This window comes from Vicugna pacos, chromosome 18 (genome assembly GCF_048564905.1).
Source record: "Vicugna pacos chromosome 18, VicPac4, whole genome shotgun sequence".
In the NCBI taxonomy this organism is placed as follows: Eukaryota; Metazoa; Chordata; class Mammalia; order Artiodactyla; family Camelidae; genus Vicugna; species Vicugna pacos.
Window position 1 is genome coordinate 38,826,631 of NC_133004.1, and position 15,878 is coordinate 38,842,508.

The 15,878-nt window shown below is 52.6% G+C and overlaps 3 protein-coding genes across 3 annotated transcripts; 2 read left to right on the forward strand and 1 right to left on the reverse strand.

The window, feature by feature from the left end:
* Window positions 1-4,916: 4,916 nt before the first annotated feature.
* LOC102544742 (hypoxanthine-guanine phosphoribosyltransferase) lies at window positions 4,917-5,756 on the forward strand. The gene has a single exon (XM_031687257.2). The coding sequence runs from the start codon at window positions 4,946-4,948 to the stop codon at window positions 5,600-5,602; it is 657 nt and encodes a 218-aa protein (XP_031543117.2). The 5' UTR covers window positions 4,917-4,945; the 3' UTR covers window positions 5,603-5,756.
* A 1,100-nt stretch (window positions 5,757-6,856) lies between these two features.
* On the forward strand, window positions 6,857-11,886 carry METTL27 (methyltransferase like 27). The gene is given in 7 exon segments (XM_072943105.1): window positions 6,857-7,810; window positions 8,129-8,255; window positions 8,816-8,944; window positions 9,156-9,291; window positions 9,669-9,761; window positions 11,496-11,616; window positions 11,618-11,886. Coding segments are annotated over 6 exon segments (756 nt in total). The 5' UTR covers window positions 6,857-7,810; window positions 8,129-8,132; the 3' UTR covers window positions 11,772-11,886.
* Window positions 11,887-12,683: 797 nt separating this feature from the next.
* CLDN4 (claudin 4) lies at window positions 12,684-14,433 on the reverse strand. Its single transcript, XM_006201370.4, has one exon. It carries the CDS (start codon window positions 14,206-14,208, stop codon window positions 13,579-13,581), a length of 630 nt encoding a protein of 209 aa, XP_006201432.1. The 5' UTR covers window positions 14,209-14,433; the 3' UTR covers window positions 12,684-13,578.
* Window positions 14,434-15,878: the final 1,445 nt, after the last annotated feature.

The following is a 15,878-nucleotide window of genomic DNA, read 5'->3' on the forward strand; positions in this document are numbered from 1 at the left end:
GGCTTCGAGGGTATATGTGCAGGTCCCCCAGGGACACCCCCCAACCAGTTCCTCTCCTGGAGCACCCCACGCCACCCTCTGGTAGCCCAACAGGACTGCCTTTACTGGGGCATCCATCTTACTTAAAGGCTCAACATGGCAGCACCCACCCATCCCCACCCCAGACAAAGCAGGGATCCTGGACATGGAGAGGGTGGGTGGCCAGAGCCTGAACAGGAGACATCCCACCCTCACCTACCCCACTAGAACAGGGCCGATGGGGGCTATTTCTGACTCACCTCGGTGACTGATTCCAGCGCCCTGCCCAGGACCTAACAAACAGAGGGACACTTGGCGGGGCCAGTGACATGGGTTGGTAAGAAGAATTTACCAGAAAGGGAGAAGTTTAAGAACAAAGGAAAGTTTAAAACACTGCTACAGGCAACAGCGGGCCACATGGGCAAGAGGTGTATGCGTGTCCGCCACATGTGAACGTGCAGGCAGACGTGGGCTGACACAAGCAAGGGAGTGGGATTCGTGATTCCGATAAGGAGGGGACGTGAGCTGAGACAAGTCAGCTTGAGCCGCGGTGAGGCTAGTCACTTCCCAGGGCTGTTAACTCTGTGAAGGCAAACACCCATCGGGAGTTTATCTCCTGAGTGGAGCAGGCAGACTCCTAAGGGCTGGACGTTTGGGGGCTGCAAGCCTCTGGCAGGCACCGGTTGGCATTGCACACAGTAAATGTTTGTTGGCCTAAATGGAATACGAGGCTGCAGGGATGGGACCCAGATGCCAGTCAGTTAGGCTAGCCGCCCTACCCCCACTCACCTTCCAGAGGCGACTCAGGGTGGTCATGTGACCCAGTCTGGCCAATAGGATGATGCAGAAGACATGAGGCAGGGCTTCCAATAAAGCTTTTGTAAAGGGATGGATTCAGCTGGCCTAGCTTTTTGCCCTTCCTCTTTGTCCTGTTGGGAGGTGTGGCAGCCATGACAAAGTGACAGACATAAGGACAAAGGCCTCCAAGCAACAGATGGCAGAGAGGGACGATGGCAAGAGGCTGGGTCCCTGATGGCATAACTGAGCCCCAGAGTATGCTGCCCAGTCTCAGCTTCCTGCATGAGACCCATAAAGCCCTCTCTGTTTAAGCCACAGCTACGCAGGCGTTCTGTTATTTGTAACTTAACACAATGGATTCACAGCATGTTCTCATACAATTCTGGACTAAGACAGCTTTGGGCTTGAATCTTGGCTGGTGTCAGGGTGGTACTGAACCAAACTTGGGTTTACTCACCTACATGCAGCAAAGCCAATTTACTAGCGCAGGGTTGTGGGGAAGGAAGGTACAGTGTTCACTGCAGAGCCCAGCAAGGAGAACAGGTGGCTTGTGCTCAAAGGACCTGAACTCCCCCACGGCTTTCGGGGAAGGGTCTTTAAAGGCAACACTGAGGGTGAGGGCTGCAGCGGCATGACTCTTCTGATTAGTTGGTGGTGAGGTAACAGGGTGATGTTCCAGGAACATCGTCAACTTCAACAATCATCAACCTTCTCTCTCCGACCAGTCTGGGCTCCAGTGCTTGTGCTCGCCTTGCAGTCACCATCCTCCCCCTGGGCGGGGGCCTCAGTTTCTGAGGAAGAACTCGGAGGTAGGTGTCAGATTGTTGTTTACACATATCCCTTGAGGAGGAACTGGGACTCAGCTGTGCTGCTGAATTGTGGTCATTACTTTCTTGCTTAAGTGCTTTTCCTTTGTGTCCGCATCACCTCATTCCCCTGATTAGTAACTGCTTGTACCTGTGAAACAGAGCAGGACCCTGTGGGGTCCTCCTCGGTACAAATCCTTTCACTGTCCCCCATTTCTTGTTTGTGGGAAGTAGACTTCATTCAGCTTCCTTGACCTGCCCCTGAGTTCCAAAGGGCAGCTTCAAACAGTCCCTAATCAGGGAAGGGAGGGAGTGTAGAGACAGGGGAGGAACAGTCAAGAAACAATAGTGCGGCCTTGGGGCAGTTCCTGGTTCCTCCTCAAGGAATATGCATAACAATATCTTTGAGTTCTTCTGAGGCACTCAGGCCCCCACCCGGGGGAGAATGGCAACCTTTGGCTGAGCACAAGATTCCTGGAATATCACCCTGTTACCACCAGACAAGGAGAAGAAAGACATGCCCCCTGCAGCCCTCACCCCCAATGTTGCCTTTAAAAAGAACCCTTCCCCAAAAGCCATCCGGGAGTTTGGGTTTCCTGAGAACAAGCCACTCCTTTCCCTTGCTTGGCCCTGCAATCAACCTTCCTCTGCTGCAAACTCCGGCATTTGGTTTGTTTGGCCTTACTGTGTGTCGGACTCATGAACTTTTGTTCGGTAACACCTGCTCTTTGGAATTTAGGGAAAGTCTAAGGCGACTAAAGCCATTTTCTATAAACAGAAAAAGGGCGACACATGGGCTTTGATATTCAGGAGGGTTTCAGTGCCCCCTTTTCTTTGATATTCCTCAGTCCTGAGGGGAAATGTGCCGGACAAGAAAAAGAGTAACGTTTTGGATAAAGGGGTTAATCATAAACTCGGTAAGGGACTCGGTTTTAGGGAAACTTGGTTTCAGGGGAGGAAGAAATTTTCCTCTACCCTTCTGGGTTCTTCTGGACTATCTAAGAATTAAATTGACATGAGACAGATTAACAGGAGAAAATCAAATAGAAGTTTAATAACAGGTATGCAAGGGGGAGACCCAGGATAACTGAGTAACTTGCCAAAATGGCCAAAATCCATACCTTCAATACCATCTTCAGCTAAAGACAAAGGAGGATATTGGGGAGGGGTCTGGAATTTCAAAAAGGAGAAAGGCAGTTGACATAGGTAGAAAAGCAAATGTTTGGTAAACAAATGTTTGCTGGGCCAAGTGGAAACAATGGGACACAGAGTGGACTCTGATCTCTTGGCCCTGCCAGGAATTTCCCCCTACCACGCCTAGAGCATACTCTTTGGCGAGATCTCTGGTGATAGCTCTGTTTCAGGAACAGACCCTAGATCTAAATTTTGTAGGCAGTTTGGGGGAAAGGTCAAAGTTTCTTCTTGCGTTGTTTAGGCCTTCATCCTTTTCAGTTCAAAATAATTCACGTGCCAAAGAGTCATTTTGGGGTGGCAAGTTTTGCTCCCCTACACTGGTGACAGCTAAAATCTGGGTTTCCCCCACTAACTCTACTCTTTCAAAACTGCTCTTGCCAATGTCACGAAGGTCATTACGGAAAATGACAATAGCTAGTATAGGAAACAAATCCTGAAATCTCAATGGCTTAACAAGATGAAAGTTTAATTTCTTCATGTTATGGGGCAATGCAGGTGGGTGGAGATGGCACTACTCCACGCAATCACTTAGGGTCCCAGCCTCCTTCATCTTACAGACCTGTTACTTGAAAGCTGGATTTGCCTCTTGATAGGTATTGAGCTGATAGAAACAATCAAGCCAAAGATCAGGAGAAGGGTTTGTTATTAATTGCAGCGAGTAAGGAGGACACCGGGGATCCCTCCCAGAGCAGTGTCTCCCAGAACAGCAAAACTGGGGAACTTTTAAGCTAGGAGGACATGCATACTCATGAAAGGGCTGGAGCAGAGGAGAATTCAGCACAGAATTAGGACAAAGGTCAACAGAGTCCAAGTCTTAATTGATTGAAGTCTGAGGGTCATCATCAGTCCATCCGCCACCATGGTTCCTGCTAAACTCAAAGATATATCACTATGCATTTCCCTTGAGGAGGAACGAGGACTCTGCTTTATCACCGCACTATAGCTTGACTACTTCTTCTTTGTTCCTGCATCCTTTGTTCCCTTAAGATCATTGATCACCAAGATGTGATCAAGGGCAAGCCAGGCTTAGATCACAAAATGGCTTAGGCCAAAATGGCTTCTTTTATATCCGCCCCCAAAAAAAAAGAGAAAGAGAGAAAGAAGCCAAGGCTGGCTCTTTTCCTTCAGGGACACCCACCCTATCTGCCTACACTCTCCTCTGGGTGCTTGGAACCCCCTCCACAGAAGATCATATAGGAGGAGTTGATGGTTCAGGTCTGGAAATGGAGCATGTCACCACCACCCACATTCTTGGCTAGAATTCGGCCACATAGCCTCACCTACAAGTAAGGGAGGCTGGGACATGTGGTCTAACTCAGGAAGAAGAGGCAAACTTGGCATCTGGTGTACACTCTTAGGGTCTACCTCAGCCACCAAAGGCCTCCGTGTCCATTCATCCAGCACTCACTTCTTAAGCCTCATTTTACACCACCTGTCAGCAATATTGGGCGATGTTGGCTATCCCCTATCTTCTTGAAACACTCTATTCTTGGCATCTTTACCTTTCTCTGGGTTTTCTCCAACACTGCTAGACACTCCTCTTCCACCCTGAAGTGTTGGAGGTCCTCAAGCTGGATCCTCAGCCCTCTCCTCTCCTCTTTCTCATCTCTGAGCAATCTCACCTGTGTCAGATGCTTCAATCACAGCAGGTTATTCTCATGACCTTGAATCTGTCTCCAGCCTGGCTTCCCTCCTGAGCTCAAGACTCTGGCATCAAACAGCCTCCTGGATGTCTTCATATAGATATCTCAAACTCAACATTCTCAAAGTGTTAATATCCTCTTTACCCTAAACCTGCTCCTCTTCCTGTGTTCCTGAACTGTGAACCACGGCATCAACTCTGGATATCAGCTTCCTATCTGGATGACTGCAAACAGTCTTCCAAATTCTGCCTGCCCAAACTATGATCCTCTACAAAGTTTCTCTAGGCTTGTGCTTCTGAAATTTCAGCTGCATAGAAATTACCCAGAGAGTTTGTTAAAATGCAGAATCCTGGGCTCCACTGCCATCCTATCCCCCAGCAATTTGATTCAGATTTCATTGGTCTAGGGTAGAGCTCAAGAATTTGCATCTCTAGGCCGGCTTCCTCCTCCCCAGACTGCACTCAGCCCGCGCCAGCCGGCTCCGTTATGGCGACCCGCAGCCCCAGCATCGTGATTAGTGATGATGAACCAGGTTATGACCTAGATTTATTTTGTATACCTTATCATTATGCTGAGGATTTGGAAAAGGTGTTTATTCCTCATGGACTAATTATGGACAGGACCGAACGGCTTGCTCGAGACGTGATGAAGGAGATGGGAGGCCATCACATTGTGGCCCTCTGTGTCCTCAAGGGGGGCTATAAATTCTTTGCTGACCTGCTGGATTACATCAAAGCACTGAACAGAAATAGTGATAGATCCATTCCTATGACTGTAGATTTTATCAGACTGAAGAGCTACTGTAATGACCAGTCAACAGGCGATATAAAAGTGATTGGTGGAGATGATCTCTCAGCTTTAACTGGAAAGAATGTCTTGATTGTTGAAGATATAATTGACACTGGCAAAACAATGCAGACCTTGCTGTCCTTGGTCAAGCAGCATAATCCAAAGATGGTCAAGGTCGCAAGCTTGCTGGTGAAAAGGACCCCTCGAAGTGTTGGATATAGACCAGACTTTGTTGGATTTGAAATTCCAGACAAGTTTGTCATAGGATATGCCCTTGACTATAATGAATACTTCAGGGATTTGAATCATGTTTGTGTCATTAGTGGAACTGGAAAAGCCAAATACAAAGCCTAAGATGAGAGTTCAAGTTGAGTTTGGAAACATCTGGAGTCCCACTGAAATCACCAGTAAAGTGATCAGATGTTCTAGTTCTGTGGCCAGCTGCTTAGTAGAGCTTCTTGCATGTGTCTCCTAAGAATTGTATCTGTTTTGTATTTTAGAAATGTCAGTTGCTGCATTCCTGAATTCCTTATTTGCACTATGAGCCTATAGACTATCAGTTCCCTTTGGGTGGATTGTTGTTTCACTCGTGAATGAAAAATCTCTTACACCACACCACTATTGAATGAAAATATTGAAATTGTATCTGTAAGAAACATTTAAACAGAAGAATATATTAGTTTTTTAATTGGTATTTTAATTTTTATATATTCAGGAAAGAACAGAAGTGATTGAATATTGTTAATTATACCACTGTGTGTTTAGAAAAGTAAGAAGTGGTCAGTTTCATTCCGTGACAGCACTTAGAGGTATTGTTATGTCAGATAAACCGTATGTCCTGGAATTATTTTAGTAGGTGTCAGTAGTATTAATCTATTTTCCCGCTTGTTCAGATTATTTCCGGTGAATCTTTGTCAATAGTTCGTTTTAAATGCAGATCAGTAACTTCCAAAAAACCACCACTTTTTGACTTCTTCAATGTAAAAATCCTTAAAATAAAAGTTGTCTCTTTAAAAGAAAAAAAAAGAATTTGCATCTCTAAAATCAAAACAATGAGGTATCACCTCACATCAGTCAGAACGACCATCATTAAGAAGTCTACAAATAATAAATGCTGGACAGAGTGTGGAGAGAAAGGAACCCTCCTACACTGTTGATGGGAATGTAAATTGGTGAAGCTACTATGGAGGACAGTACAGAGGTTCCTTACTAAAATGAAAATAAACTTACCATATGATTCAGCAATCCCTGGGCATGTATCCAGAGAAAACTATAATTTGAAAAGACACATGCATCTGCAATGTTCAGAACAGCACTATTTACAACAGCTAAGACATGGAAGAAATCTAATGTCCATTGACAGGTGACTGGATAAAGAAGATGTGGTATATATATACAATGGAATGTTACTCAGCCAAAAAAAAAAAAAAAAGAAATAATGCCATTTGCAGCAACATACTAAGAGATTATCATACTAAGTGAAGTTAGTCAGACAGAGAAAGACAAATATCATATGATATCACTTACATGTGGAATCTAAAAAAGCATACAAATTTTATTTACAAACCAGAAATAGACTTACGGACATAGAAAACAAACAATGGTTATCACAGGGGAAGTAGAGGGGAAGATAAATTAGAGGTTTGGGATTAGCAGGTACAAACTACTATATATAAAATAGATAAACAACAAGATGTACTGTATAGCACAGAGAACTATTTTCAATTTCTTGTATTAAGCTATAAGGTAAAAGAATCTGAAAATATATTTATGTATATGTATAACTGAATCGCTTTGCTGTACATCTGAAACTAACATTGTAAATCAACTACACTTCAATAAAAGATAAAACTAAAAAAAAAAATTTTTTTTTTGCATTTCTAACAAGCTCCCCTAAGGCCCTCCCCTGGAGCAATCCAAGCTAATGATGTTGACACAGCTGCACAAGTCTGTGGACCATACTTTGAGGAGCAAGGCTCCCTGCGCTGTCCAATTTGGAGGCCACTAGCACGGATGGCTATTTAAATTATTTAAATAAATTTTAAAATTCTTTCCTCAGTTGCACTAGACACATTTCAAGCGCTCAACAGTCACCTGAACAACATATATTATAAAACATTTCCATCACCGAAGAAAGTTCTCTTGGACAGCTTTGTATATGGATCTTGGTGACTGTTTTAAAAATAAAAGCTGATCCTAGTTCCCTCTTTGGTCTGCAGGAATTCAGAGGCTCCTGCTGCCTAAAAGCTCATGCTTTGGGGAAGCATTAAGGACGTCAGGAGCCGGGAGGGCACAGATTCGGTCCTCAACTCTGATACCTTGAAAACAGCTCAGAAAAGTCTGAGATCTCCCCAGGCTGGAGGCGGGCCATGAACTTTGAGTTCATTGGCTAGTGGTGGAGGGGGCGGGTTGTCAGCGCATTCCTTTGATTGGATATTTGTCTCTTAGCGGAAAGCCAATCATCCAATCATCGAGAGCAGTGGAAGCGAGGGTCAGTCTTACTGTACAGGCCCAGCCGCAAGTTTTGGCGCCCACCTACCCACCTGGCAGGTCAGATTGGCGGTGAGTGCTGACCTTCTATCGCCTTAGAGGCCCTTCCGCCCTGGAAGCCCGCTCACAGTGGCCGGAGGTAGAGAGGTGGGGGCAGATCCTCCCTCCCGCAATGGGGAACATCCCTTCCCCTTCCCGCAGCCCTGAGCCCCCAGGTGTCTACCCTCGCGCTCTCTGTGCTGAGTGTCCCCGCCTGTGAATCGGATTGCATTGTGCCGGTGGCCGGGAGAGGTCGCGTCCTAACAGCCTCCTCTGCTGGGGATGATGGGTGGAAGGGGAGGGGAGAGAGGATTAAGGTGGGCCTCAGGACATGGAGGCTGGTCCCCACAGGAGGATGGCTCAAGAGGAGGGCAAGAGCCTGCCCGAGGTGCAGGCACGAGTCAGAGCCTCGCATGGCATCACCGACCTGACCCACAAGCTCCAATTCTATGACCACTGGGCTCCGGACTATGACCAGGTAAACCTGCCAGGATCCACTCCTCTGCCTCTCTCAGCTCACCTGGCCTCAATTTTCCTATCTGTAAAGCCGGAATAGTAAGCCTTGCATCATCCTAGGGCGATGAATGTGACAGGGAGGTGAGATCTGGGTGCAGTCCTGCAGTCCCATCTCCTCTCGGACTGGCTCCTTGTTAGCCTACACACAGTGGCCCTGCACTCTAACCAACTCTAGCATTCGAGATTGGCAGCCCCTAGAGATCCAGGGCCAAGACCTTTTCACCCTGGGACTGCAGTCCAGGCAGAGGGGCTGCCTAGAGGAGGTGCCACTGAGGAGTTACTTTGGACTAAGCAGAGAGCAATGCTGAGGCACACAGAAAGGGCGCCATCAGTGAGCTGGGGGCTACTCTCCAGTCCCCGCCCCTTGGCAGAGGAAAGCACTTCATGCCTGGGTCTCCCCTCACTGTAGTCCCAGCAGGTCCTGGGCCCCCAACACACAAACAGAACTTGGTCTGGCTGTCCACAAGGAGGTCCCTCAAACACGGGCACAGGGTGGTTGTTGGCTCAGCACTCTGTCCCCAGGATGTGGCCACGCTGCAGTACCATGCCCCCCGCCTCGCAGTGGACTGCCTCACCCAAGCCCTTCCGGGCCCACCCCACACTGCCCTGATCCTGGATGTGGCCTGTGGCACCGGCCTAGTGGCTGCAGAGGTGAGGCCATCATGGATTCCCTGCCCTCCCTTCAGCCCCCACTTGCTCAAAATTCCTCTTACCCCTGGCCCCAGATCTCTGCCTACCCCTTCAGACTCACTGCTCCCACACTTGGGCCACATCCACTGTAGGGCACGCTGTCCTCCCTGAGGTTCAGGGACCCAGCTGGGACGTGGCCGGTGTGAACTGTGACTGAGTTCCCCTACCCTAGCTGCAGGCTCGGGGCTTCCTCCAGCTGCATGGGGTGGATGGGAGCCCAGGAATGCTGAAACAGGCCCGGGTCCGCGGCCTCTACCAGCACCTCAGCCTCTGCACCTTGGGCCTGGATCCTCTGCCCAGCGATGAAGGTACTTCTCCTCCCCTTTCGAGACCCTAAGGCCTACCCACCCTCTGACTGAATCCACCTGACAGAGGCCCTCTCTTTTGCCAAGATTCTATCCCCCTTGCTGAGCCCTCCACGAGCCTCTTCCCACACTGAGCCCCTAGTCCCCTTCTGAACCCCCCAGTGCCTCTTGGAGACGCTCTCTCTGAGCCCTCCATCTCATGATCTGATCTCAGCCCAGGACTGGGCCACACCTGCCATATCCCCCACAGGGTCTGTTTCCCACAGACACCAGTGGCAGGCCTGGTCCCTCCCCAGGTCCCACCATGGGTACCGTCCTCCAGGGTACTCCGAGTCCACACTGAAGACCAGCCAACACACCATATCCACACCCCCACACAGGGACCTTTGATGCAGTACTGATGGTGGGTGCCCTCAGTGATGGCCAGGTGCCCTGCAGTGCAATACCTGAGCTCCTGCGAGTTACCAAGCCAGGTGAGAAGCAGCCCATCCAACCACACACACACACCTTCCCTTCCCCACACCCACAGACACAAGCCTCAGAAATCCTCAGGCCAAGTGAGGGGTACGGTTGCACCCAGGATCACAGCCTAGCATCCCAGCCGCCAGCTGGCAGCGCAGGCTCAGCCTCACCTGCCAGCATCAGCAGACCCAGGCAAACAGGCCGGATGGACAGGTGGCCAACTTGCTTATCCATTGGGAAAACAGAAACAACTCCACTCTCCTCTCCAGCCTCTGTTTTCTCAACCTATAGGCAGAGTGGCACCATCCCTTCCCCGTAGGATTGCAGTGAGAATTGGGTAAAATAGAGTCTGTAAGGTCTGTGTTTCAGTCCTGGCACATAGTAGGGGCTCAGTTCAGTTCCTTCATCTTCTAGCTTCCTCACTAACCCAGGGACAGCTGTTAGGTGAGTCTCTTTATCGTTTGTGGCCTCAGTTTCCTCATCTGTGAAATGGGTCCATTCAGGTGAGCTGATGGATGTGAGCACTTTTCTGTAGACTCCACACACAGGGCTGAGGTGCAGGTGAGGATTGTGTTTAAGGTGCTCCTACTGTGTGCCTTGCCCCATGCTTGCCTCTGCCCTGGGGAGAAGGTACACACCCCACCCACCACGCCATGGGAAGGGGTCAGGGGAAATGACCAGGCCAGAGGTGGGCCCACAGGACTGTGTGTGCTCAGTACACCGAGAATCTAGAGAAGGAGGCATTTCTGATAGCTGGGGTTGGAGGGAGGGGCAGTCCTCACAGGAACACAGCCCAAGCGAAGTCACAGGCAGAAAGAAAGGAGACTGACAGAGTGTGAGGGTCATGAGGCTCAGGACAGGTCCTCGCTGCAGAACAGAATCTGGAAGCCCCGAAGGTGCCCCATCACAGCAGGATTGCATCTCCTCCCTGCCCCACTCACCCCTGCCAGGCCCAGCAGGTCTAGTCAGGCCTCATCCTCAGGAACCACAGAAGCTGCCAGATTCAGGGACATTGGTGATGTCAGAGAGAAATAGCGGCCAGGTCCAGGAGGATAGGAAACTTACATTATCTGAACCAGTAAGAACCAGGCCTCCTCACCCAGCATGTACTTGCCAGGCCCCTCAGTCAGCCAAAGAACTCTTTGCCTGTCCACGTGTCACAGGCTCCCCTGCTTCAGAACCTTTCCTTTCCCCACTCTCCAGCAGCTTCTTACCCCTTCCTCCAGGAAGCCTTCCAGACATTAGTCTCTCCTAAGAGTATCTGAGCCCGCACTGGGTATACTGTAGGTGCCTAAAGAGACCTGGAGTGATGAGGTCATTCATTCGTTCAGCCAGCGCTTACTGACTGTGCCGGCCTTCCCATGAGACAGGGATAATCACCCCACACTACCAGCTGGGAAACTGAGGCTCCAAGAGGTGAAGGGACATACCCAAGGTCCAAAGCCCATGTGTGTTCAGACACAGCCATATCCTCCAACAGAGGGCTGGGTGAGCAGTGAGAAGGGAGCCCCTTCTGTCAAGGGGATGAAGCCAAGAATTCCTAGTGTTAAGGACACTTGGGCCTTGGAGGGTACAAGGAGGCCATCAAACTGAGGAAGCAGAGGGTGTTTCTTGGGGAGGGATCAGTGAGCACGAGGGACTTGGAGATGGGAAAGGCTGGCCTGGGGACAAAGCTGGGAGAAGTTCCGCCCTGGAGCAGGAAGGGGACAACCTTCCCTGTTGGCTCCTCCCCCGCCCCTCCCCAGGTGGGCTGGTGTGTCTGACCACCAGGACCAACCCATCCAACCTTCGATACAAAGAGGCACTGGAGGCCACCCTGGACAGGCTGGAGCAGGCTGGGGTGTGGGAACGCCTGGTGGCCTGGCCTGTGGACCGGTGGGAACTGGCCACCTCGGAGCTCGAGCTGGGGCCTGGCGCCTCTGACAGCGATGGCTTCATCTCCGGCATCGTCTACCTGTACCGCAAACAGGAGGCAGGTTGAGGGAGCAAGTCCCAGCACCTCGCCCCCATCTGGCCTCTGATCCTCCCTGCGGCCTCGGCCTCCTCTGCTTTACCTGTGAAGCGGGGCCACTGTGCCAGCCCTGCCCCTTGGGGGAAGCTGTCCCTATTAAACGAGCCCCAGAAGGGGCAGCAGAATGCTGGCTCTGTGGTTCTTCACCCCAGGAAAGAGGACATCTGTCCCTGAGAAGGACAAGTGAGAAGAGACAGGACTGAGGGCCCCCACCCCCGGCTGTCCCTGCACCAAGCACGGCAGGACCACAGACGTGACTTTCCGACTCCTCCCAGGGCGGTGGGCCCCCACCCCTAACCCACATACCAGGAGCCCGGGCTTACACGTCTGGGCCTGTGACGCTTCCACGGGTCCAGGCTTCGGTGTCATCTCTAAAGGGATCGGAATGTGGCGCTCCAGGCGGAGCTGTGAGGCAGGTGAAAGGGCAGCATGGTGGTGAGAATGTGAACAGGGCAGATGATAATTCCTCCAAGCAGGAGCCATGGGAAGGCTTCACGGGGGAGGAGGCTCAGAGCTGGGTCTTCAGGACGAGCAGGATTCAGAAGGGTGGAGAAGGGGAAAAGGACATTCCAGGATGAGGGCAGGGACGGCCTGAGCAAAGGCTGGGAGACAGGACCTGGGGGGTGAGCAGACCAGCCTGGCTGCCCAGACAAAACTGGGACAAAGGAGAGGAGGGCAGGGAGCGCACCCCCCAGGACTGGCTGTTTCATCTGTCCTCCCCCGCTGGGTTCCCCAGCACTTCAGGGTCCTGGGCTTCACCCTCTAACAAACAGAGGGCTTGAGCAAGGTGATTCCAAAGGTCAGGGCCAGTTTCACTACCTCACAATTCCCCCAAACCAGTTTTGTGTGTTCCTGCCTGGGGTCCAGGCCCTCACCCTGTCCCGCCTACCTCCACAGCTGAAATCAAACGATAGAGCCTTCCTGTGCACAGGTCCCATTTATTGTAGAAAATAATAGCAATTACCGTGACAAATAGTTTAAATTACAAAACAGAAACCACATAGGAGACAAGGAAAAGCCCAGGACTTCCTGGGTTGAGGGCCAGAGACAGACCGTTCCCCTGCCCTCCCCAGGCTGACCAATGACCTTGGCAGGGGTGGAGGACCCAGAGGTGGCCAGTCTCAGGGGGCCTCGGGGTCCTTCTGCTGAGGCTGCAGAGGCAGATCCCTGAGGAGGCGGGGTGGGGGCTGGAAGGGGTGCGGGCAGCCTCGGCTGCCTCTCTGACCCCCTCCCCCACCACTACCCAAACCAGTTTGTGGCATCTCCGCCCCTCCCCTCTAAACCTGTCCGTCCACTCTGTGCTCAGCAACTGTGCTCCACGGGCAGGTGGGTGAGCAAGGCAGCCATTCTCGTGGCCACAGGTTTCCTTGGGCTAGGCACAGCCCAAGTGCTCGCTGATCCACCCAGAGGATGCTGGCTGAAGGAGTGGGGAAGATCACAGAAGGGGACAGTGGGCAACATGGGCATGGTCCCGTCGTCCACTGGGCACCCACTCAGAGGCAGAGCCCAAGCAAAGTCAGAGCTGAGCTGTCCCGGCCAGCAGGAGCCAGCCCCCTGTATCCATAGTTATTCAGAGGAGAGTGATACAGGAGTCTCTTTCCATCCATCCTTGCTAGCGTTGGAGGTGGTCTTGGGAAGGTGCCTGAGAGGGCCAGAAGGGGCTGAGGGCTGCCAGCCAATGGCCTGGCTCAGTCCCTGCTTGCCCAGCCACCAGGAGCCTGTGGCTGTGGCAGGGCCATCCCGGGGTCATAGATTGCAGGTCACAGCTCAGTCCAGGGAGAAACAAAGGTGAAAGGAAAAGAGTCAACAGTAGCACCTTACACGTAGTTGCTGGCTGGGGCGGAGCGGGCGGCAGAGTACTTGGCCGAATAGGGCTTGTCGTTACGGGGTGGGCAGTTGCAGCAAAGCAGGCCCCCACCGAGCATCAGCAGACCAGCGGCAGCCCAGCCGATGTAGAGCGAGGCTCCCATCTCCCGCTTCTGGCCAGAGGCCACCAGTGGGTTGTAGAAGTCGCGGATGACATTGTGGGCCGTCCAGGACACGGGCACCATCACCAGCAGGCCGGCCAGCAGGAACACCACGCCGGCCACAATCATGGTCTTGGCCTTGGCGCTCTCATCCTCCACGCAGTTAGTGCACTTGCCGCCCACCACCGACAGCAGCACGCCCAGCACGGCCAAGATGATGCAGATGACGATGAGGGCGCGGGCCGCCTGCAGGTCCTGTGGCAGCGCCAGCAGCGAGTCGTACACCTTGCACTGCATCTGGCCCGTGCTCTGCACCACGCAGTTCATCCACAGGCCCTCCCAGATGGTCTGCGACGTGACGATGTTGCTGCCGATGAAGGCCGTCACGCGCCACATGGGCAGAGCGCAGCTCAGTATGGCGCCCAGCCAGCCCAGCACAGCCAGAGCGATACCCATCACCTGCAGCCCCATGGAAGCCATGGCTCAGCGTCTGCCGGGATCTAGGACCTGGAAGGCTGTGGGGATCCGGCCTTGGGGGCTGTAGGAGTCCAAATGCTGGGGAAGAACACTCTGCGTTTCACTACAAGCCCGGGGGCAAAGCCAGTTGGAGCAGCTCCGAGCGGGAGAGCCAGGGGCACAAGCCCGGCGAGTAAGACCAGACCAGTTCCTTCCTGCCAACAGCTGCCGAACGCTGAGACGAAAGACCGGAGCAGTTATAGGGCTCGGCGGGAGGGGCGGTGGCTGAGGGAGGGGTTTCAGTCCCTGGAGCCGCCCCCTGACCAGTTTCGCTAGATTCCTGAGCCTACCAACAAAGGCACTTTAAGGCCCCAGCCCTGGGCTCCTGCGTCATGACCTGGAGAGCCAGTCTCAGGAAACTGCCCTTTCCCCCTGCTGAGGCCCATGCTGAGGTCAGGCAGACACTGAGTCACAGCCTACAGGCACCTGGACAGATGGTGGGGGAGGTGTGGGTGGGTTATGGGGACAGGGAGGTGGGGGAGCCAGGCCCAGCCAAGTTCAGGGCCTGAAGACCAGACTCCCCGCGCCCCAGGGCTCCCTCATTCCAGGCTTGGGTGGGTGGGTGGGGGTAGGGACCTTCAGGGAGAGGGTCTGAGGACGGGGTTCTGAGAATGTCAAGGGGGCCACACCTTGATTTCTGTTGTCCTTATCACCTTTATCACTGGCCTGATCATTACTGTTAACAGTCTCACCATCCATGCCTCTGCCCCACCAGCGGTCTGGACATTGGTCTAATGCAGTCCAGTTTTAAGGAACAAGGAGCTGGAGGGCCGGGACTCCTGGGTCCATCACCGGCCTCCATCTCTCGCCCACCATGACCTGGCTTCCCAGCCCCGCCAGAGGAGGAGACTTGGAGGTGATGCCCTTTTGGCCAAAGAGAGAAGGAAGGCTGCCCCCATCGCAGAAGTTTCGGCCAGTTTCTGCCCGGCTGAGCCTGCTTGGCCAGAACTGGATGGGGGAGGTCACCAAGAGCAAGCCATGGGCCAGACCCTGGGGACATCAGCCCCGCAAACGGGTGTTTACTCAGTGAAGATAGACAGAACAGTTGTCTGATAAAGCCGGGATGGGAGCAAAGTCCCCTGAGACTTCAAAGGGGAGTGAGAACTCAGATAGGGTGGAGGTGGGGTTCCGGGGAGGGGGCCTGACATGGAAGGGGTGCTCCCTGGCACAACTCCAATGGGGCGCTGAATTCTTGGGCTGTGCTGCAGAGGGCACTGATGTCAGAAATCACCATGGATGGGTCCCCTGGAGTTGTGCAAGGCAGCCGGACTAGGTGAAGGAGAACTTCGGGGAGAGGGAACAGCGAGGACAAAGGTGCTGAGGTGGGGAAGTGCAGCCAGTTCTGGGAGCCAAAACAGATGCACAGGAATCCAGTCCGACCAGGGACAGGGGGAGTAGGGGAGGGGCTGGAGTGAAAGAGCCAAAAATCTCTGCCTCAGGCATCACTGAGCCTTGGGCTGTGCACCGAGGCATGGAGATGAACTAGGGGATTGGGTGCCAGGGTGTGGGGTCTCCATGCACGTTAGAAAGGGGTCTGTGGAAACAGGACAGAGGTCAAAGCAGCGCAGGGCTCGAGGGTCTGGAAGGGCCTGATTCAGGGCAGGGGAACCCAGAGGAAGAGGTCATAGTAGCGG